This window comes from Mirounga angustirostris, unplaced genomic scaffold (genome assembly GCF_029215605.1).
Source record: "Mirounga angustirostris isolate CCGP_5_RB_7025 unplaced genomic scaffold, mMirAng1.0.hap1 SCAF_17, whole genome shotgun sequence".
In the NCBI taxonomy this organism is placed as follows: Eukaryota; Metazoa; Chordata; class Mammalia; order Carnivora; family Phocidae; genus Mirounga; species Mirounga angustirostris.
In genome coordinates this window covers 6991121-7013080 of record NW_026991725.1, presented here as the reverse complement: position 1 = coordinate 7013080, position 21960 = coordinate 6991121, and the positions used below count along the sequence as shown (strand labels likewise).

Here is a 21960-nt window from a genome sequence, read left to right as displayed (position 1 = left end):
CAGCTGAGTGAAGGAGTTAGTACCTGCTTGCATATATCTCAACAATAGGAGAGAACAAAGTGAGAGGGACAACACATTAAGATTATTATCTTTTTAAAGGTTTATTTATGTGTTTTGAGAGAGAGAGAAAGAGAATGCCAGTGGGGGGAGGGGCAGAGGGAGAGAGAGAATCTCAAGCAGACTACCCACTGAGCACGAAGCCTGATGCAGGACTCAATCCCAGGACCCTGAGATCATGACCTGAGCCAAAATCAAGAGCTGGCCGCTCAACTGACTGAGCCACCCAGGTGCCGCTAGGATTATTATTATAATGAAAATAAGAAGAGTGGTGCACCTGGGTGGCTCAGTCGGTTAAGTGTCTGCATTCGGCTCAGGTCATGATCCTGGGGTCCTGGGTTTGAGCCCCTCATCAGACTCCCTGCTCAGCAGGGAGCCTGCTTCTCTCTCCCCCCCGCTCCCCTGCTCATGCTTGCTCATTCACTGTCTCTCTCTCTGAAATAAATACAATCTTAAAAATAAAAAAAAAGAAAATAAGAGCAATGAGAAGACACTTTAGCGTGGATCATAGTCCACGTCCCGACCAGAAATGTAACTAATCATTAGATGACAATGTAGGGTATTTAAAAGCACCAATTCAATTAGTCATATCAGTAAGTAATCCTGTTATATTTTTGTCATAATCTGGAATGTAGATGCAACATTCTGCTTTAATAATGGCACATGTCCCCCCTGGTGCTGCTGTTAAGACATCTAATCCCATTCTGTTTTTAGAACTGCTTTATACACTTGGATCATTTCAGTGTTTAATAGTGTAATGCTTTTTTGAGAACCATTTAAGGCCTTAACTGTCTATTTATCAAAGGCCTCCATGTGCCATATGACATCTTCTAAACCTGATGGAAGAAAAATAGATGTCAGATGGTCACACCAGTGAAACACGGATCTTGTCCGTTGTTTTAGATACGGAAGATACGGACTTGCGATAGTCTTAGTGCTATGGCCATGCTTCCCAGCACAACCTATAGTGCATTTTCCAACCCAGCCTGGTGGAATCCACGGCCACAGATTGGCCCACATAACCATTGTGTTCCATTAGGTGCTAGCCATCTGGTGCCTGGTCGCCTCGTCCAGTCACTAACAAACCAGTCACTTGCCTATAAAATAATGGAATGGTCACAGGCTTCGGGGGGAGGGGATCCACCCCATTCGGTGAGTACTTTTGGGCCATAAATCAAGGGTATGGTTTTTCTGTTCTCAGTATAAAAGGGCCTTTTGGCTTAGTTGTCCTCTTGTGCGAGTAAGCCACATATATCCATCCTGGGTATATCAATAAAAAGGACTACATAGTTGGGAAATTTGTTGTCATCAGCCTATCTGTGGGTTGGCATATTCAGTTAAAATTTAGATAGTTTGAGGATAGGAGAAAGGCCTCTTATGAGTCCCATGTAACATTTACCATAGGCCAGCAAGAAACATCCTTTTTAGTGATAGAAAAGTCCCTGTATGTGCTGGTATTGGGGTGACGTATCATATTGGTTATGTATTGTAAATAATGCCAATCTGTACCCAAGGAGGCCTTAAGTGCTTGATATGATCAGTAAGCTACAAATCCAGCACAAAGATTGGTTTTGTAGCTCAGCATAATGTACCCATTGTAGAAAAGAGTTACCACTTAGGTATGGTGTGTAGATGATAAATAGAAGAAAAAAGACCTTCATTTGTTCTTATCTCATTGTTTAAAGAGGAATTTGAGATCTTCCACCAGTTTACAGGAATATGAAGGCACGTTGTCCAGTTCGTTGTCATCTTCCCACATCCAGGGTAACCCGGGGCTTGGCCACCCATTATTCCATAAGTCCGTAGTTAACCCCAGGGAGTGGGGTTCAGCCACAAAGAATTGATCAAAGTGACAGCTGAGTTACACAGTTGTTGGGGAGTCCATTCCGTTGACCAGCTGTTTAAATAATCCTATGCCCATGGGGTCCCTTTTATTATCCCCACAGAGTAACAAGCAAGAGGACTGTCTATACATGAGCTATTATGCAATATCTCTGAAGTTGACCTCAAGTTGTCTAGCGTAGGCAAACAACAAACATTTAAAGACAAAAGTAGAATCTAATGTCCATAAGGATGCATTACTGGAACATAGTTTTTCTCTCTAAATTCACCCTTATTTCCAGATAGCCAAATCAAGACTGATTCGTTTGTAAATCAAGTCCAGTTTTAACAAACTTGGCCTAATTATTTATATAAGCTCAGCAAGAATAATGATTGATCATACAGATCCTTTAAAATCTGCTTTGTTGGAACTTTATATAAGGAATCTCTAGATTGAACTCTCAGTAGCTGCTCGAGGGCAGAGCCACACCAAATAGTTGTCATCAGACTTGCCTGCAATACCTGTAGATTTGGGTGTATATCCTGAGGTTTCCTGCACCTGCCAGGAAGTGACATTCTTTACTCACCTGGTAGGGCTGCTGGGAACCCTGTAAGCAAGGCATTAGACCAGCATCTCCGAAGGGTTTTATTGGCTCCATAAAGTCAACCTTAATTCCTTAAAGCTGTCTGGTCATATCTGAGTCTATGACTGTCTCTCTCACATACGGCATTCCTGTCAAAGCCTTAGTAATATAACCAGTGTTTCCAATGGTGTCCTATTACAAGGAGAACAGATTTTTTTTGTTTTTTAAGTATTATTTAAATTCCAGTTAGTTAACGTACAGTGTGATATTAGTTTCAGGTGTACAGTATAGTAATTCGACATTTCCATACAACACCTGGTTGTATGGAAAGTACCCTTGATTCCCATCACCTATTTCCTCCTTCCCCCACCTCCCCTCTGGTAACCATCAGTTTGTTCTCTAACTTAAGAGTCTGTTTCTTGGTTTTTGTCTCTCTTCTTTTTCCTTTGCTCGTTTGTTTTGTTTTGTTTTGTTAGATTTATTTATTTTAGAGAGAGAAGGAAAAAGAGTGCAAGGATGGGCAGAGGGAGAGAGAAATTTCAGCAGACTCCACACTGAGCATAGAGCCCAACACAGGGCTCAATCACACAACCCTGAGATAATAACCTGAGCCAAAACCAAGAAATGCTTAACCAGACTGTGCCACCCAGGTGTGCAGCCGTTTGTTCTGTTTCTTAAATTCCACATATGAGTGAAATCATATGGTATTTGTCTTTCTCTGACTTATTTCACTTCGCATAATACTCTCTAGCTCCATCCATGTCATTGCAAATAGCAAGATTTCATTCTTCTTTATGGCTGAGTAATATTCCGTTGTATATATACCACTTCATCCATTCATCAATTGATGGACACTTGTGCTGTTTCCATAATTTAGCTACTGTAGATAATACTGCTGTAAACATCAGAGTGCATGTATCCCTTTGGATTAGTATTTTTGTATTCTTTGGGTAAATACCTAGTAGTGTGATTGCTGGCCATAGGGTAGTTCTATTTTTAACTTTCTGAGGAACCTACAAGGAAAAGAGATTCTTCACTTGATTTAACCAAAAGGCTGAGAAACGATAGGAGAACGAGTCTTACTGAACTTATGCAAATAACTGTAATTGCTATGAAAGAAAGAATACTTCCTGAGAGCTTGAATTCTGGAGGGTGCCAGTAAAGAGAAGAGTTAAATGTTTCAATTTGTTCACAAAGGAATACTTTATCACATTTCCATAAATCTTAAGAGAAAGTTTCCTTAAATCTAGAAGAGCAAACCTTAGAGAACCAGCAGTATTTCAAATAAGAGTCACAAAAACTATAATCATTTTCCTCAATTTAGCCCCATATTACTAATTCTGGTTGTTTGGATGCAGCTTTTTCTGTTAGTTTTGGATATTCTGACCCTTTTTTTTTTTTTACAATAAACATTTCCTTTATTAACGATGATGACAAAACAAGCCCATTTTTTCACTTGCAATTTTCTAACTTATAAGTACATATTTTATTTATTTTATTTTATTTTTTTGTAATTACTTATTATCTTTTTTTTTATTCTTATGTTAATCCCCATACATTACATCATTAGTTCTAGATGAAGTGTTCCATGATTCATTGTTTGTGCATAACACCCAGTGCTCCATGCAGAACGTGCCCTCCTCAATACCCACCACCAGGCCAACCCATCCTCCCACCCCCCTCCCCTCTAGAACCCTCAGTTTGTTTTTCACAGTCCATTGTCTCTCATGGTTCGTCCACCCCTCCAATTTCCCCTGCTTCATTCTTCCCCTCCCGCTACCTTCTTCTTCTTTTTTTTTCTTAACATATATTGCATTAGACCCATTTTAGTTTTAAGATTTTAAACATATCGGGCGCCTGGGTGGCTCAGTCAGTTAAGCGTCTGCCTTCGGCCTCATGTCATGATCCCAGGGTCCTGCTCAGCAGGGAGTCTCCGTCTCCCTCTGCCCCTCCCAACTGCGCACACACACTCTCTCTCTCTCTCAAATAAAATCTTAAAAAGATTTTAAAGATATCAAAAACCTCTGTTTGTAAAAAGTCCTTTTCCTGAATCTCCTTGAAGACAAAACTCATTCCACAAGAGCATCAGAACAATAACTATAAATGACAGAAGACTCAAAAATAGACATGGTTGAAGATCTGATATGAGAGTTCATTATAATGTAGCTGACAAGGAAGTGTAGTTATTCCTGTGACACATAGCATTTTAATAATTAAAATTTCAAGGATGACCCTATACCAGAACATATTAAAACTTTAGGAATTTCATTAATTTCTGGAACAGGTAAGCATTTACCCATACAGCATAACCTAAGAAGACTTATCATCATTTGTTTGACAGTGCTTCCCATGTAACTTAACATACCAAATAAACAAGTCTAATTAGTCAAAAAGACTTCATTTACGATCCAAATCTCTGGGAAGTTGGATAAAACCCTCAGAAAGTTTTAAGCACATGCCTAAATAGGATTACAGACCATTATAAATTTAATATTTACATTTAACCAAGCTGGCAGTAAGAGATGCTACATGAAGCTGTATGGTTGTTAGCAAAACTTAGCTCCTTTAACATTGAGAAGTTTTAACCTTCTTAAGTAATCAAAGACCTGATAAAGACAAAACATAGAAGCTTTGGTTTTCTGGGCAGATAAAGAAAAGGTAAAAAACTCTGTTTACTTTTTCTTATGAAGAGCAGACCAACAGTCCAAGAAAACTTTGTCTTTTTAACAAGGAGAAAAGCAGAATTTCTTTTTTTCTTAAAGATTTATTTATTTATTTGAGAGAGAGAGAGAGAGTGAGAAAGTGAGAGAGTGAGCGTGTAGGCACACAGACAATTAATCCCGGAAATGAATGAGGGAGAAAACTCCCCCCATGCAACAAGAGTCAGGCAACATTCATCCAGTCCTCTCAAGATATATTCCAGATCTGACGCACAAAAGAAGAAGCAAGCAAAGAGAAGACCAGTAACTCAGGAAAAAGAGGAAGACATATACAGGATCTTGGCAACAACCTGTTTACAAGAGAGACAAGGGAGGGGAGCACACAAAGAACATGACAAAACACAGGGAAGGTGGTGGGTTAACAGAAGGACCTGAGGCGGTTAGCTGATGGTGGATTGAGGAGTAGAGATGAGGAGACGAGTGTCCTCGAGCCCCTAAAGGAGTCTGGACAGATCAGGGATTTGGTACAGGGCCATAATGGCCTGACCCTATGGGATCTCAGTCCATTTTCCCTGCCACCTACAAAAAGGTCCAGTAGATAAATAGTATTGAACCTTAAAGACCCATTAATGGGCCTTTTTGTTTTATCATCCTTCAGAGATTATTGAGGCCAAGCATCATTACAGAAGAAGAGGAGGCACTTCTTCTTTAAATCCTCTTGTCCAAACTGACTCCCTTGTGTTAGGAGACAGCCCAAAGGAGAATCCTTTGGGATCAAGGAAGCTGATCCCATAGTTAATTCCTACAAAACGAGGAGAGTACATTAACTAATTAGGAGTCCATTACCAAAATCCTTCTCAGCTTCCAAGTGGCATCCCATCAGGAACATTGCTAAAGGCTCCTGGGGTTCAGAGTGGCAGGAGGCCTCTCTGATCTGGACCACTCTGACACCTTTGTACTACCTGAGAAGGGATGTTGACCTCCCTTCACTTCCCTGCAACATCCTAGACTACAGTAGGTGCTGGTGAATGGACTGAATCACCATAGAGATTGGGGCTGCCTCTTTCCATTTGGGGAAGTTGATATATTTGGCAACCAATAATAATACCCTTTTAAGCCTCTAGATCTAGTATTAATGGATGGGGTAAAGGCCATGGCCTTTGTTAAGACGGGGCAGCTATTTTATACCATATTAAGCGTAAGTACTTCTAGCTTAGACATATATATCTAAGAGCAGGATGGAGAATGCCGAACAGCCCATGGGGAAGGACAAATGAGAGACACGAAAAACCAAAAGTATGGCCCTCCTATCTAATCTGAGCAACTTTCTCAAGAGCATTATCCATGATCCAGCCCCAAGGGAGCGGTCTCCCTTTGGGTGGATGCCTCAACTGGGTAATAGCTCCCACTGGTCCCTATTGGGAAGCACATGGTCAGATGTATCTTAGATTTTATGCTCATTGAGAGATCACACCAGGTTATTTAGGAGGAAACCTTACATAGGAGTCTTCAGATGTGCGACCATCCTAATGACATGTATGGCCGTCCTGTGACTGAGAAGAATCCAGGTATTGAAAGAACAGGCAAAACAGGGAGGGTCTGATTTCTGAGCCCAGCGCCATCATGGCCAAGATACTGGTGTCCAGCCAGGCAGCAGGAGTTTGTCTTCCCAGTAGTACAGCCACAGGCAAGAGGGTCTCCTAAGCCCTAGGACAAAACACATTCAGAAGGGTCATACTATTCAGGACATCTCTGGAAAAGAACAAGTAAAGGCTGGGGGAATAAAAGGGACTTAACAAGTCACACCGAGGCTCTTAGATTCCCTCCATAATCCCCATGTGGGTTGTTGGCGGGTCATGGAGTGCAACAGCCAAGAAAGAATTCAGATATTTTACGGTGCAACTTAGTAAGCTTTTTTTTTATTATTATTATTTATCCATTTATTTGAGAGAGAGTGCGAGAGCACACGGTGGGGTAAAGGGGTAGAGGGAGAGGGAGAGAGAATCTCAAGCAGACTCCCCACTGAGTGCAGAGCCCCACACAGGTCTCCATCTCACAACCCTGAGATCATGACCTGAGCCAAAATCAAGAGTCAGACGCCCAACCGACTGAGCCACCCATGTGTCCCTTAGTAAGCTTATTTAAATAGCACGGGGACAGAACCCATGGGCAGAAAGAGCTGCATGTTTGCTGTATGAAACTGGTGGGTATATGCTTTAGTGCTCAAGGGGGAGGACATGTACAGGGAGTATTAGATCATGTTTCTTCAAGGGGTGCTTGGCTGGCTCAGTCAGTAGAGCATGCAACTCTTGTTCTTGGGGTTGTGAGTTCGAGCCCCACATTGGGTGTAGAGATTACTTAAAAATAAAATCTTCAAAAAAAATAAAAAATAAAAATAAATTGTTTCTTTGAATTTCTACTCGTGAAACTACTTTCACAAGATTTCTCTGGCGCTTATCATTCGGTTTGATAATAACTATCAGTGAGGTGTATAGGGAGTTGTGAGACCCTTTAAGAATGTAACAACCAGCACGTATCTGATCCTTATCGAAACTATGCAGGCTATAGGTCAGCCTTCTGGGATAAAGGTGAACATTTTTCTGCTTCTATCCCTCATCAGTTTTTCCACATCAAGTGATATGATCATGTGCCTTATGTATTCTGTTCCAACAATGGATTACATTGATTAATTATTGAATATTGAACTAGTTTTGCATTTCTTAGATAAACTCCACCTGGTCATTATATATTACTGTTCTTTATATTGTTGGATTCGATTTGTTGATGTTTTGTTGGCCATTCTTACATCCATGTTGATGAAGGCTATGGGATATTGATTTACAGTTTTCTTGTACTGCCTTTACCTTTTTTTGATGTCAGGATAATGCTGGCCTCATAAGATGAGTTACAAAGTGTTCCCTTCCCCTTAAGAAGACATACAGAGAATTGGTGTTATTTCTTCTTTTTTTTTTTTTTTTAAGATTTTATTTATTTACTTGACAGAGACACAGCGAGAGAGGGAACACAAGCAGGGGGAGTGGGAGAGAGAGAAGCAGGCTTCCCGCAGAGCAGGGAGCCCGATGCGGGGCTCGATCCCAGGACCCTGGGACCATGACCTGAGCCAAAGGCAGACGCCCAACAACTGAGCCACCCAGGTGCCCTGGTGTTATTTCTTCTTTAAACCTTTGGTATATTCACCAGTGAAACCACCTGAACCTGGAGTTTTCTTTTTCGAAAGTTTTTTTTAAGATTGTATTTATTTGAGAGAGAGGGCATGAACCAGGGGAGGGGCAGAGGGAGAGGGAGAAGCAGACACCCCACTGAGTGTGGAGCCTGCTGCAGGGCTTGATCCCAGGACCCCAAGATTATGACCTGAGCCGAAGTCAGATACTTAAGTGACTGAGCCACCCAGGCGCATCTTTTTTTCAAAAGGTTTCTAACCACAAATTTAATTTCTTTAGTAGATAAAGCAGTACTCAGGTTATCTATTTCTTCTTGGCTGAGTTTTGGTAGTTTGTGGCTTTCAAGGAATTAATTCGGTTTCGTTCAAGTTCTTGAATTTATGTACACAGAGTTGTTGAAAATATTTCCTTGTTATCCTTTTAATGTCTATGTGGTTTGTAGTGGTATCCCCTCCTTCATTCCATATTGGTAATTAGGTCGTCTCACTTTTATTCTCAGACTAGAGGCTTAACAATTTTATTGGTCCTTTGAAAGAACCAGCTCGTTGTTTTCATTGATTTTTCTCTTTATTTTTCTGTTTTCAGTTTCACTAGTTTTTAGTCTTCTCTTTATTATTTCCTTCCATCTTTCTTGTTCCATAAGACTTGGTAAAAACTGAAGTCATCAGGGTCACTGATCAAAAATAATTATTAAATTACAAAATGTATTTTTAAATTTATTCTTTTGAGAACCATCCTAATATTTTTCCATGCTTTGTCCCTTTGTAGTTGACTGGTCTGAGCGTCTCCAATGGAAAGGACCAACTTGTAGTGTTCCATACAAAAGACAACAAAGACCTCATTGTCTGCCTCTTCAGCAAACAGCCAACCCATGAGAGTCGAATTGGAGAACTTGTTGGAGTCCTGGTGAATCATTTCAAGAGGTAAAGCTTGATTTTTGTAACTGAGGCACGTTTTGAGCATATGAAATCTTTCATCATAATTCTTACTGAACTTGTATTGGGCCAATTTCAGTGTACTGAGTTATTTTCCTTTATAAGAACAACTTAAATCATCTGTTTCACAGAAGGCAAAATTAGCATTCAAGCTTAGTTTTAAGATTGGGAATGAGCCTCTACTTTTCCAGCCTCCAGCTGAACCAACAATGAGAGATTTCCCCACCGGTGATTTCTTCATTGCCAATCCAAACGTAGTTAAGACAGAAAAATGACTTTATATTCTTATTGTCACAGCTTCTCATTTATTCCAAATATAATCAGTGAGTGTGTCTAATGTGAATATAAATTAGAAAACAGGTTTAAGATGACATATTGTTCCATGAAGACTAAAGGAATTTCTGAGAGAGGCAACAACCTATACAAAAACATGGAGTTTGGGTGGCACATGGCATAGTCACAGTAAACCTAGATGATGTCGGCCGGAGGGGTGGGGGAGGGGGAGCGTTTTGAACAGTGATGTGAGAAATATACACAGCACAGATCCGGAGGGCACTGTGGACCAGTGAATGATCATTTTAAGCAGGGGAGTGATTTTGTCTGGTTATTTATTGAAATTGTTTTACAGATGGGGTTTTCCTTCCTTGTAGGGCATCATGGAGTATTTGGGGTAGGGTGTTTCTGACTCCAAAGGCAGATCTTCTTCCCATTGTGGCAGACTGCCTCTGCCTCCCCATCACCCTGATGCCAGGGAAAAACCACTTCTCAAAACTCTGACTAAAAAATGAGTCCAATCTCCAGTTCCATTTCTTCCTACACGACACTTCCTAAGTTGCCAGAAGTAATCGAGTCTTCTTTATTAATATTGGTTTTTTCTTTAGTTTAGACATAGCTTTTCTTTTTCTAAGCAAAGACATATTTAGAATCAGAGTCCCCCTGTCTAATTTGACTGTGTTCATTTTTGCGGATCAACGTGTGCAGTATAACTTTAGAAGTGCGCTGCAAAGACCATTTATTTTGTTATTAAACCTTGTATTCTAGATCAAAGTAGATCTTTATCTATGTAGTTAAATGCTTTTCAATGGTGTAAATCTAAAAAAAAATATGTAATGGTCACCTCGTGGAAAAAAAATAAGAACCTAACTAAGGAATTACCCTGAAACAATGGTAAACAGATAAGCCTTTGGAAAATTCCCTTCCATCTGCCAAAGAAAGGGAAGAGAAATACTGAGGCATTTAGAATGGAAGGGAAAGACCTGGCAAAGGCATCTCTCCAGTAATGTCTGCCACTCGAATTAGCAGGCTTATTTTCCTTCTACTATTTAGTTCTAGCAAAGTAAGTACAATTCAAGGGATTTTAATTTGGATGCCTGTACTAATGAATAGTTTTCTTCGCCTGGGAAATTAAAGTATTTTTCTTAATCTGGGTCCTTGTTTAGCAAATTCCAACTCCTGTTAAAATACTTCTATAAGTGGTAGAAAATGTGAACCTGGTTCTAGAACTATAAATTGCTTTCTTTCCCTCACATATGCATTCTGAGATAACACTTCTAGTTGCAGTCCCTCCTAGCTCAAGCACAGACCTATCCAGAAACACCTGATATAGCCGGAGCAACGAGTCCTGGCTCTATTCCACAGATCAGAAATTACACCAGAGGGGAGGGAGGGGACCCCAGGTCAAATACCAGTAGATAGTATGCTAACAAAGTGAAACAGGCTTCTTTACTATGGTTCTTCTCAGAGGCTTTAATATGCCCTGGTTCATTTTAGGGGCGCCCGACTGGCTCAGTGCCTAGAGTGTGTGACTCTTGATCTTGGAGTTGTGAGTTCAAGCCCCATGTTAGGCATAGAGCCTACTTAAAAACAGTCTTTTTAAAAAATGCCTTTGTTCATTTTAAATACAGCCAATAAGAAAGTTGTAAGGACATGTATGTATGTATTATGTGTGTTCATATAGGAGTATGTATTATAGACAATTTCTGGTTGTAGGAAAGGGTAACACTGTCTATCTCTGGAGGGGAAGGGGAGATAGGTACTGGGAGAAAGAGGTAGGAGGGAGATTTATTTATTTTTTTACTCTAAACCTTTTGCAAACCTTTTGCAATAAATGTATGTTACTTCTCTAAAAATCTTTTTCATTTTAATAATAAACAAATGGTAGCTAGTTTTGAGGCCTATTATAGGTGGCTCTGAATTCATGGTTATTTTCTTTTCCTGTTCAGAAAAGTAGACAAGAACAAAAGAGCCTTCTGAGTTGAATGATCTATCTCATAGCATCTGAATACTTTGAAAAAAACCTCTTGGATACACCTGAAACCAAATGTAACATTGTGTGTCAACTATACTCACATAAAAACAAACAAAATTTTTTTGAAGTAAAAAGAAAAAAAAAAGGATAAAAATAAACCACCAACCAAACAGAAAGCCTCTGTGAATATCCTTGTTGCGTGTGGCCATGTTGTCGAGGGCACGTGGGCCCAGGGCCAGGTCTCCTCCTCAGTGGCGGCCGGGCCTGTCTGCCCTGCAGAGGTTATGGAGATGGCCGGCTTGGTGTTTGACTTGTGTCTCAGCCTCAGCAGCGGCGACCTGCTGGTAGGAACTTTCCTGCCCACTCGCGAACAGATGGTCTCACGTCGGCTGCCCGGGCTAGAGAGTCACCAGAAACCCTGCAATTCTGAGCCGTCAGAGGACCCATCTGCCCTAAGCAGCTGTCCAGGCATTTGCCTGACTGGATGCTGGAAACCTCCGTGTAACCCTAGTCTCAGGCATAGAAACTTCTTTTTCTGTTTCTGTTTCTGTTTCTGTTTCTGTGGATGAAAGCCAGAAGTCAGTGCCGTCTGCTGCTTGTTTTTCGTAAGCAGTATCTTTAATATCTGCTTAATTAAAAGAGCGCCATTGCTTCTGTTCTTTTAACTCAGGGCTAGACTCAGATCAATAAGCGGGCCATTGGTCTGGCCCGGGGAGTACAGGCCGGGGGGCTGGGGAAAGGAGGCCTCCTGACCAGGGTCCGACAGCCAGTGCTCACCGCCTCCCCACTGCTCTCGTGTGTCTCCTTCTCCTCTGTCCCTGACCCTGACCCCAAATACGCCTTCTCATGTGTTCCCTTGATCTGTATTCCCAGATTGCTTTCCTTGTATGCTGGGTTACTAATCATAGCCGTATACATAACAATTTAAAATATTAAATAAAGATAGGTGAGAATAATGTAGGTAGCCAACTATAGAGGCTAGAGATTATGATTAGGAAGAGTTTGGGCCACTTAAAATTATAATTACTGAAGGCATCTCATTGATGGCGAGAGAAAAATGAGTGGCCAAAATTCACCATCCTCCGCCTCCCAGGACAGATACACATGTGAAAACACAGAAAGAGATGCCGACCTCCCATAGTACCAGAAACTAAATGTTGCTCAGCCCCAGGCCCACTGAGGGGGACGTCCTTCACCTCTGCTCACGTGTCACCTCATCAGGCCTTCCCTGACCATCTTGTTAGAGAACAGCAGTTCACCACCCCCCAAGCACTCCCTGTCCCCCTGCCCTGCTTAACTTTTTCCCCCAGCTCTCATCTCCAACTGACACTGTATCTTTACTCGGTTCTTTATCACATGTATTCCAACTAGAATGCAGGCCCCATGTCAGCAGGGACTATGCTTCTGTTGTTGGCTGCAGTTGCCCTCGTGTTCAGAACAGAGCCTGGCAGTCAGAGGACCCCCAGTAGGTCACCGGTGACTGCCAAGGCTGGCTGCCGGGGCCCACCGGCTGTAGGACACTTCCAGCCCTTCTTCCTCTTGCCAACCAGAAGGTGGTGACGGAGCCCTCCTTGTATAGGAAAGAAAGGAAGAACCCTGTTAAAATTTCCTTCCCTTTAGGAATACCTCTCTCCTGTACGGGTTACAAGATTACAGCTCTAAGCACTGTAAGACATCTGGGGACAGAAGTGAATAGGGATTTCCGGATATTAAATCAGCAACCAAGAGAGCTACCAGGAGAGCCCTGGGTGTGCTGTATGCTAGGGTTTGAGGCTTTTCATTTACTTCTTTTTAACAACTGAAGAACTACAAGTAATTTCAGACTCCCCTTGTCAGTAAGCTGACAGGGACACAAGATGTAGGGATTCCTGCTCAGATCGGCAGCTGCAGAATAAGTAAAAGACTTCAGAACCACAACTAGAGGCTGTAGGCATCAGCCGGCTCCCCAGCTGAAAGGCTGAGAAATGGATTCTCACTGGGAATTGGGAGAGTGGGAGAAGGAACCCAGCAGAATCCATATGCACCTTTTGTGCAAGAGCTTCTGGTCTGAATAGATGTCTCCTTAGTTATGAGACCTATAAAGGAGCACAATGGCAGTAAGAAAGACTCAGACTTCTTTTCAACTTGTCTCAAAAATGATGAAGTGGCACATATTCTATAATTGTCATTTTAAATGTGAAAAACAAAAAAATATATATATTTTAAAGTTATGAGATTATTTTAGAATATCTTTTCTCCCAGAAAAAAGCAACTAGTAACATATATAGATTCACATAAAATGTTCATAGTGGGAAAAAAAAACATCTCAATCCATGCACCATCTTTGGTAAGATAGAATCATTACCAAATGAAGCAAGGAGTTATATTGCAGTCTTAGGAGGAAGGATATCAGGCCTAGAGATATCATAGAAAATGAAAAAAATCCGACTGAGGCTATAAAGAGAAAAGAAATTTTGGTATGAAATAGAAAAGGAAAGCAGCTTATATTACTAGATGACTCAGAGAACTTGTCAGAAAAAAAAATCAGGGAACAGTTTGTTAAAGGATATTATATTGCTTGCTGACCAAAAGAAATGAAGGGGAAAAAAAAGAAAAAAGGAAAAACAAGCCCAGCCTAGCTAAATTAATGCCATTCAGAATTAGTAACTTCTGGCTTTCCATATCTAAGGCTTCTCTGATGCAAAACAGTTCTTGGTCTTCTCTGTTTAGCATATGCATGAAATTAACAGACCTAGTAGAAATGAGTATTTGACAGGAAACAGGCCGTGTGGCTTCTGGCCTAGCTCTGCCACCAGCTAGCTCTAAGGTCTTGAGCAGATCAACCTTTTTTGTTCTACAGTTTATGTGTAAGATTAAAGGCCTGCACCAAATTTGTTCATTCAGTTAAAAAATATATATATTTCTATTCACATAATGATGAAAAAGTCCTGGCAGTGTTTCCCAATGCTGTAAATAAACTTCACACTACTGAATTGTACACTTACAAATGAGTAAGATGGTAAAAATGAAAGTCAGGGTTGGTTAGCCAGCACCATAGAAAACAAGGGGGAAAATATTTCTTGAGGTTCAGTCACACATCAGACATCATCTTATGGCATGGGAATACATGAAGTATTCTCTCTCCCTCAAGAAGTTGGTGGTCTATTGAGGGAGACAAGTATATAACTCTTAATAAGTTTGTAGAAGTATAGAGAAAGTGACTTAAAGCACAGAGGTCAGGGTATGTCTCTCGATGGGAGAAAGAGATGGGGAAAATGTTCTGGGGAAGCCTCATCAAAGAGAACTGGCATTTGTACTAGGCTTATAAAGAGATCTCCAAGTTAAAACGGCAGACTTGCACTTCTAGCCAAGTTGGAGTAACAAGGATGAGATTTACTCTCCTGTCTGATGCATCCATAAGCAGACAAAATACATGAAACAGTCCTTTCCAAGATACTGGATATCAGACAATAAAGGATGATGATTTATGAGAGACGACAAGCAAATGAGATGGGCCCTACGGTTGCTCCAGCTTACTGCCGTGAGGGAATATGCAGGCCATGGCTGAAGGAGGGAGAGAACCATCGTGGAACCTGGGAGACTAAGGCCATTGAACTTTGCAGGACAGGGTAACAGGAGAGAGCTACACAGAGAACTCTGGAGACCTGCAGGGATCCCTATTACATATTCATCTGAGTACTGATCAGTGCATGTGTATTAGAACACTACCTGAGAACAAAAGAACTATACAAAAAGGTTAGCAGTAACAATGCCTGGCATCACAGAGAGTGAAGAGTAGTTCCTGTTCCCAGTAGCCAGACTGGGGAACCTCATCATTCACAGGGCATTGAGTATAGTACACACAAGGGTCTTGCTTCAGTAGTGGGGAATAATTGGCCCTAGGCTTAGCACTGCTCTGGTTTTCTCTGATAAATCTTAAAAGCAAGATCCAAAAAGATCAAACTGGGGCACCTGGCTGGCTCAGTCAGTAGAGCTTGCTACTCTTGATCTTGGGGTGGTGAGTTTGAGCCCCATGTTGGGTGTTAGAGATTACTAAAAATAAATAAATGAAAACTTAAAAAAAAAAAAAAGATCAAGGGACACCTGGGTGGCTCAGTCAGTTAAGCATAGGCCTTCAGCTCAGATCATGATCTCAAGGTCCTGGGATCAAGCCCCACTTGGGGGGCTCCCTGCTCAGTGGGGAGTCTGCTTCTCCCTCTGCCTCTGCCTCTCCCCCTTACCCCTGCTCGTGCACATGCACTCTCACTCTCTAAAATAAATAAATAAAATCTTAAAAAAAAAAAAAAAGATTAAATTATTTCCAAATAACTTCAACCCAGAAAAAGCTCAAGACTATTTAAAGGAATACAAAGTTATCCAGCATTTAAGTAGGTAAAGTTCACAGTGTCTGGCATTCAGTCAAAAATTAGCAGGCCTGCAGGGAAGCAGAAAAATACAATCCATTATGAGAAGAAAAATCAGTCAAAACCAACCCAGAATTGCCACAGATGTTAGAAATAGCCAACAGGGCTATTAAAATAGTTACTATCACTACATTGTAATAATTGAAGACACAGAAGGTATCCAGAAAGACCCAATCAAACTTCTGGAAGTGAAAACTACAGTGTTGGACATGAAAATGCACTGGGTGGGATTAGCAGCATATTAGACACTACAGAAATAAAGATTAGTGAACTTGAAGACAAAGCAATAGAAACCATCCAGAATGAAGCACAGACAAAAAGAAAAATTTTTGGAAAAAGGAACAGATCACCAGTGAGTTGTGGAACAACTTCAGTCGGTTAATATATGTGTAAATGAAGTGCCCAACCAAAGGGGGAGGACAGAAAAAATATTTGAAGATACAATGGTTGAAAATTTTCCAAATTTGACAAAAACTTTATAAACCCACAGATCCTAGAAGTTACATGCAAAAAATCATGAAGAAACTACACCAAGGCATATCATAGATTGCTCAAAACCAGTGCTAAAAATTAAACCTTAAAAACAGCCAGAGGAAAAAGACACATTATGTACAAAGGAATAAAGATAAAGTTGTCACAGATTTCTTGTCAGTAACAATGAAAGCAAGAAACAGTGGAACAACATCTTTTGTTTGTTTGTTTTAAGTTTATTTTTTTAGTAATCTCTACACCCAACATGGGGCTTGAACCCACAACCCCGAGATCAAGCATCTCATGTTCCTCTGACTGAGCCAGACAGATGCCCCAGAACAACATCTTTGAAGTACTTAGGGAAAAAACTGTCAACCTATAATTCTATAACTTTCAAAAATGAAGATGAGGGGCGCCTGGATGGCTCAGTTGGTTAAGCCTCTGACTCTTGATTTCAGCTCAGATCATGATCTCAGGGTTGTGAGATCAAGCCCCACTTTGGGCTCCACACTGGGGATGGAGCCTGCTTAAGATTCTCTCTCTCCCTCTCCCTCTGCCTCTCATCCCCCCCACCACTCTCTCTCTCTCTAAAAAGAAAATAAAAAATAAAATGAAGATGAATTCAAGACTTTTCAGAGACAGAGAAACTGAAAAAATTCCTTACCAGTAGACTCACAGTACAAGAAATGTTAAAGGAAATCCTTTAGACAGAATAAAAATATACCACATGAGAATACAGATCTCCACAAATGATTAAAGAGCAATTAGAAATAAGAGCTACATGAGTAAATATATAAAATTCTTTCCTTGTTATTTCATTCTTTTTAAAAGATAATTATCTGTTTTAAAAATAGCAGTAACAAAGTAGTATGGGTCAATTCATGAAGAGAATATAACAAAGCTAAATGTTTATGCCTTTAATAAGAGAGTTTCAAATATAGGAAGCAAAAACTGATCTGCAAGGGAAAATGGACAAATCCACAATTATCATTGGCAAGTTCAATACCCCTCTCTCAACAGTTGATAGAACAAATCAACAGAAAATAAGTAACCAAATTGACCTAATTAACATTTATAGGACCTAACAACATCAGAACCCACATTCTTTTCAAGTACACATTTGCCAAGATAGACTATATTCTGTCTGAGCCATGACACAAGTCACAATTAATATAACAGATTCTGAGATCCCTGCCATGAAATAATAAAAAGATCTCTGATAAATCCCTAAATAATTGGAAGCTAAATAACACACTTCAGAGTAACCCATGGGTCAAAGAGGTAATTAAAAGGAAGGATAGAAAGTATTTTGAACTACATTAAGATGAAAACACAACATATTGGGCGCCTGGGTGGCTCAGTTGGTTAAGCCACTGCCTTCGGCTCAGGTCATGATCCTGGAGTCTGGGGATCAAGTCCTGCATCGGGCTCCCTGCTCAGCGGGGAGTCTGCTTCTCCCTCTGACCCTCCCCCTTCTCATGCTCTCTCTCTCTCATTCTCTCTCTCAAATAAATAAATAAAATCTTTAAAAAAAGAAAACACAACATATCAAAATTTGTGTCATGCTGCTAAAAGCATACTTAGGTGGAAATTTATAGCACTAAATACCTAGAATAGAAAAGAAGAAAGGTCTCAAATCAGTAACCTCAGCTTCCTTTCCAAGTAACTGGAAAAACAACAGCAAATTAGACCAAAGAAAATGGAAGAAAGAAAATAATAAAGATCAGAGCTGAAATCAATGAAATAGAAAAATGAAAGCAAATATCAATGAGACCAAAATAAAATTGATAAGCATCTAGTCAGATGATGAGGAAAAACAGAAGACACAAATCACCAATGTCAAGATGAGACTTGCATACTGATTCTGTGGCTATTAAAAAGATAACCAGGATATATCTTTATTAATATTTTATGCCCACAAGTCTGGTAGCTTAGATGAAATGGACAAATTCCTTAAAAGGCACAGACTATCAAAGGTCACACAAGAAGAAATAAATAACCAGAATAGTTCTGTGTCTATTCAAGAAATTGAATTAGCCATCAAAACTTTCCCACAAAGAAAACTCACAATCAGATGGCTTCACTGGTGAATTCTATACTCTTAAGGCAGAAATAATATGAATTTTGTACAAACTCTTCCAGAAAATTGAGAAGGAGATCCTTCCCAACTCATCCAATGAGGCCAGCCTTATCCTGATACTGAAACCAGACAAAAATATCACAAGAAAAGACACAACTACAGCAATACTCATTGGGCATGGAGATGTGAAAAAAAATCTAAGCAAAATTTAGTGTTCCACTCTAGCAGTATATAGAAGGAAAAATCAAATTCAACAATATAAAAACTGAATAATCCATATGACCAAGTGAGATTCATCTGAGGATGATTTAACAATCAAAAATCAATATATGTAATTCACCATATAAATAAACTAAAAGGAAAAACCATATGACATTTCAATAGATGCAGAAAAAGCATTTGACAAAATTCAATGTCCATTTCTGATAAAACTCCCAGCAGACTGGTAACAGAAGTAACTTCCTTAATCTGATGAAGGGCATTTATGAAAAATCTCAAGGCAATATCATATTTAATAACGAAAGACTGAATGCTTTCTCCCTAAGATAGGATTCAGTCCTGTTGGATAACTTTTGGATAACTGTATTGTCCATTGGGATAATTGTATTAACTGAATAATTTGTATCATCACTTTTACAATATCATTTTGGAAAACAATTAGGACAGTTTTTTAAAAAGTTAAACACACACCTGCCATCTATTTCAGTCCTGCGCTGCTAAGTATTTAACCAAAGGAAATGAAAGTAAACAGCCACATACAAACCTATACACAGATACTCAGAGCAGCTTTATTTGTAACAGCCAGACACTGAGAAAAATCCAAAGGTCCATTAACAGGTGAATGGAGAAGCCACCTGCTGTCTGTCCAGACTGTGGACTCCTACCCAGCGGTGAGAAAAGTGAACTGTGTATACACACTATGAACTTCAAAATTCCTTGCAAAGTAAATGCTTGATGAAAGAGGCCCACCTGAAAAGTGTACATACCATATGATTTCATTTATATAAAACTGTAGGAAATACGAATTAATCTATAGTGGTTGTCTGAGAAGGGAGAGTAGGGGAGGCAGAGAGACGGGATCGCAGAGGGGCACCAGGAAATGCTGGGAGGCGGGTGTGTTAAGTACGGCGCTGCTTTCCTGGGTACACCCACACCTCAGAACTTGATTGCATACTTTAAATATGCGGAGTTTATTGTATGTCAGTGATACCTCAATACCGTTGTTAATAAGTGTGGACCTCGGATCTGGTGCCTGGGGTGGGATGTGCAGGGGAGAGGGGCAGTGTATTTGGGGCAGAAGAAAGCAGGAACCAAGCCATAACGGAAATACTTGAAAATACACAGGCCCTGTCTAAGAACAGTGAGCAGGAGTCCAGTGCAGTGGCGGGAGAGGCTAGGTGGAGGGGAGTGGCAAGGAAAAACTACCAGAAAGGGAAGTAAGAAGGACCAGATTGTCAAGGACTTGAAGGCACTTTAATGAGTTTGAATTGATGCCAAAGCCAAAGGAAGTCACCACAGAGAACATGCAGAGTGAGAAGAGGGGTCAGGCTGGAGGCCTAGGGGATTCCTGGATTTCATGGACAGAAGCTCAAAAAGATAGGAGGACACTTGGGTGGAGTCCTGTCTTGGAAAGAAGAGGGCACCATGGTCAAGTGCCTCAGCAAGAAAGGGGATTCAGCCCCCAGAAAAGTCCATTTGACTTGGCAGCCTTTGGCAGTGCCTTTAGTAAAGTGTTGGTGGCAAAAGCCAAATTGTTTAAAAAAAAAAAAAATTATAAGAAAGAAAGATTATATGAAAGTATAGTCTGATCTTTAAGATAGCTTCTCTTTTGATGCTAAATTCTATGATTTTAAACTCAAAAGTTTAAGTGTTTATACTGCCCAAGTTTAAGAAGACCAGCTCCCAGCACCTGTTTGTGTAGGCGAGAACCTGACAAGCCAGTTGCAGGAGATGAGTCCCAAGCTCAGCCCAGCTCATCCTGATTCCCAGGTCAGCAAGGTCCTGCGGTGCTTATTCTACCAGCTGTCAAAGCAGTGATTCTGTAATTGGGAAGGAGCTGGGGGTCCTGAGAAGACCAGGGTTCAGTTCTTAAACCCCTGCACATAGGGATTCTGATGCCCTTGAGACTCACTGCCCCTGGGACCCCCCCTGTCATTTGATGGTGGTTTATTGGACCTCTCATATGGTTGAAAAAAAGAACTTAGGACCACTCACAAAGGGAGATATTTTTACCAAGGAACTTATTTCATGTATACAAGATTTCAAGCCATGTTCTGTTACCTTCATAGGTACAGTTTCTGCCAACCATTTCTTCTGTTTTATAAACCTGAGCATTCTAACAGGTAACTCAGGGGTCTCTTTGAAACTTGTTTCTGAATGTTAAAAGTTCCATCTGTTGGATTCTTATTTAGGCTCTGTTTTCAACTCTCACAAGTGGAAGCTCGATCATATTATTCACTATTTTGTGACGAGGCTGAATCCTTGGTAAATAAGCTTACCGTTGTTGTTAGTTAAATAATAGGCATCTGTTCAGAAGAGCAGAACTCAAGCCTGAAAGTATACCTTTGGCAAAATGAAAAGTATAAAATAAACATCCGAGCACCTGACAAGTCTTAATTAATTGTTAGATATCACACATTATCTCTGCTCTGAATCACTTACTCTTCTTAATAAATTTTTTTCCAAATACTTAATTTATTTAAGTAGTCTCTACACCCAGCGTGGGGCTCGAACTCATGACCCCAAGATCAAGAGTTGCATGCTCTTCCAACTGAACCAGCCAGGCACCCCTCACTTACTCTTTTCCAAAGAGTGGCAATAATAAACCAAAGCTGATGTTGATCAGATTGAGAAAATCGGATATTAACCCACAGAAGCACATTTCTTAGGCACGTGGACTACCATCATATTTAGTCCGGTTTGAGTGGTTTTGATATCCTGAACAGGGTCTGAGGTGTTTTTGATATGTATTACAGAATTTTCTTTATTGTACTGTTAGAAAATGTTTTCATCTTTATTTTATACAAGATTAGAGTTAGAACATCACAGTGTCCTAAGAAAGCCTTGGCAGGTGGCTCATACAGGTTCCTGAATGGGCTGCCCTTTGTTGTGTCCATCCTGGACAGAAGAGTAAGAGGGTCAGGGAACCCAGGTTCCTTTAAATATAAAGCTTTAAAAACTTGCCATCGGTCCCAGGACTTGGAACCTAAATAGCGACTAGAACAGAGTAGCTAGCTTGCGAGCTCTGCAGTGTTCTTTGTCTTGCACACTTGAGAAAATAGACATTTTGACATACTTCCTCTTCCTTCTCCCTGACTCACCCCTGATCTACCTAGCAATGAGCTAAATTTATTGCAATTTTGTTCTCAGATTCTATTAGTGGGTTCCCTTTAGTATAAGGTAAAAAAGAATCAAGTATAAGGCTTTTTGTGGCTTTGAGGTTCCTGTCTGCCTTGTTTCTGCACCCCTCCACTGTTGCCACGTCTCTCAGATGAGGGCATTGATTGACCACAAACCCAA

General features: G+C 40.4%; 1 protein-coding gene across 2 annotated transcripts in view; it reads left to right on the top strand.

The window, feature by feature from the left end:
* MYO1D (myosin ID) overlaps positions 1-21960 on the top strand; it is a 364669-nt gene that overhangs the window by 273377 nt on the left and 69332 nt on the right. For both annotated transcript variants that reach the window (XM_045889402.3, XM_064582345.1), the window contains exon 21: positions 9073-9227. In XM_045889402.3, the coding sequence (XP_045745358.1) occupies positions 9073-9227 (155 nt within the window). The remainder of the gene's footprint in view (positions 1-9072; positions 9228-21960) is intronic.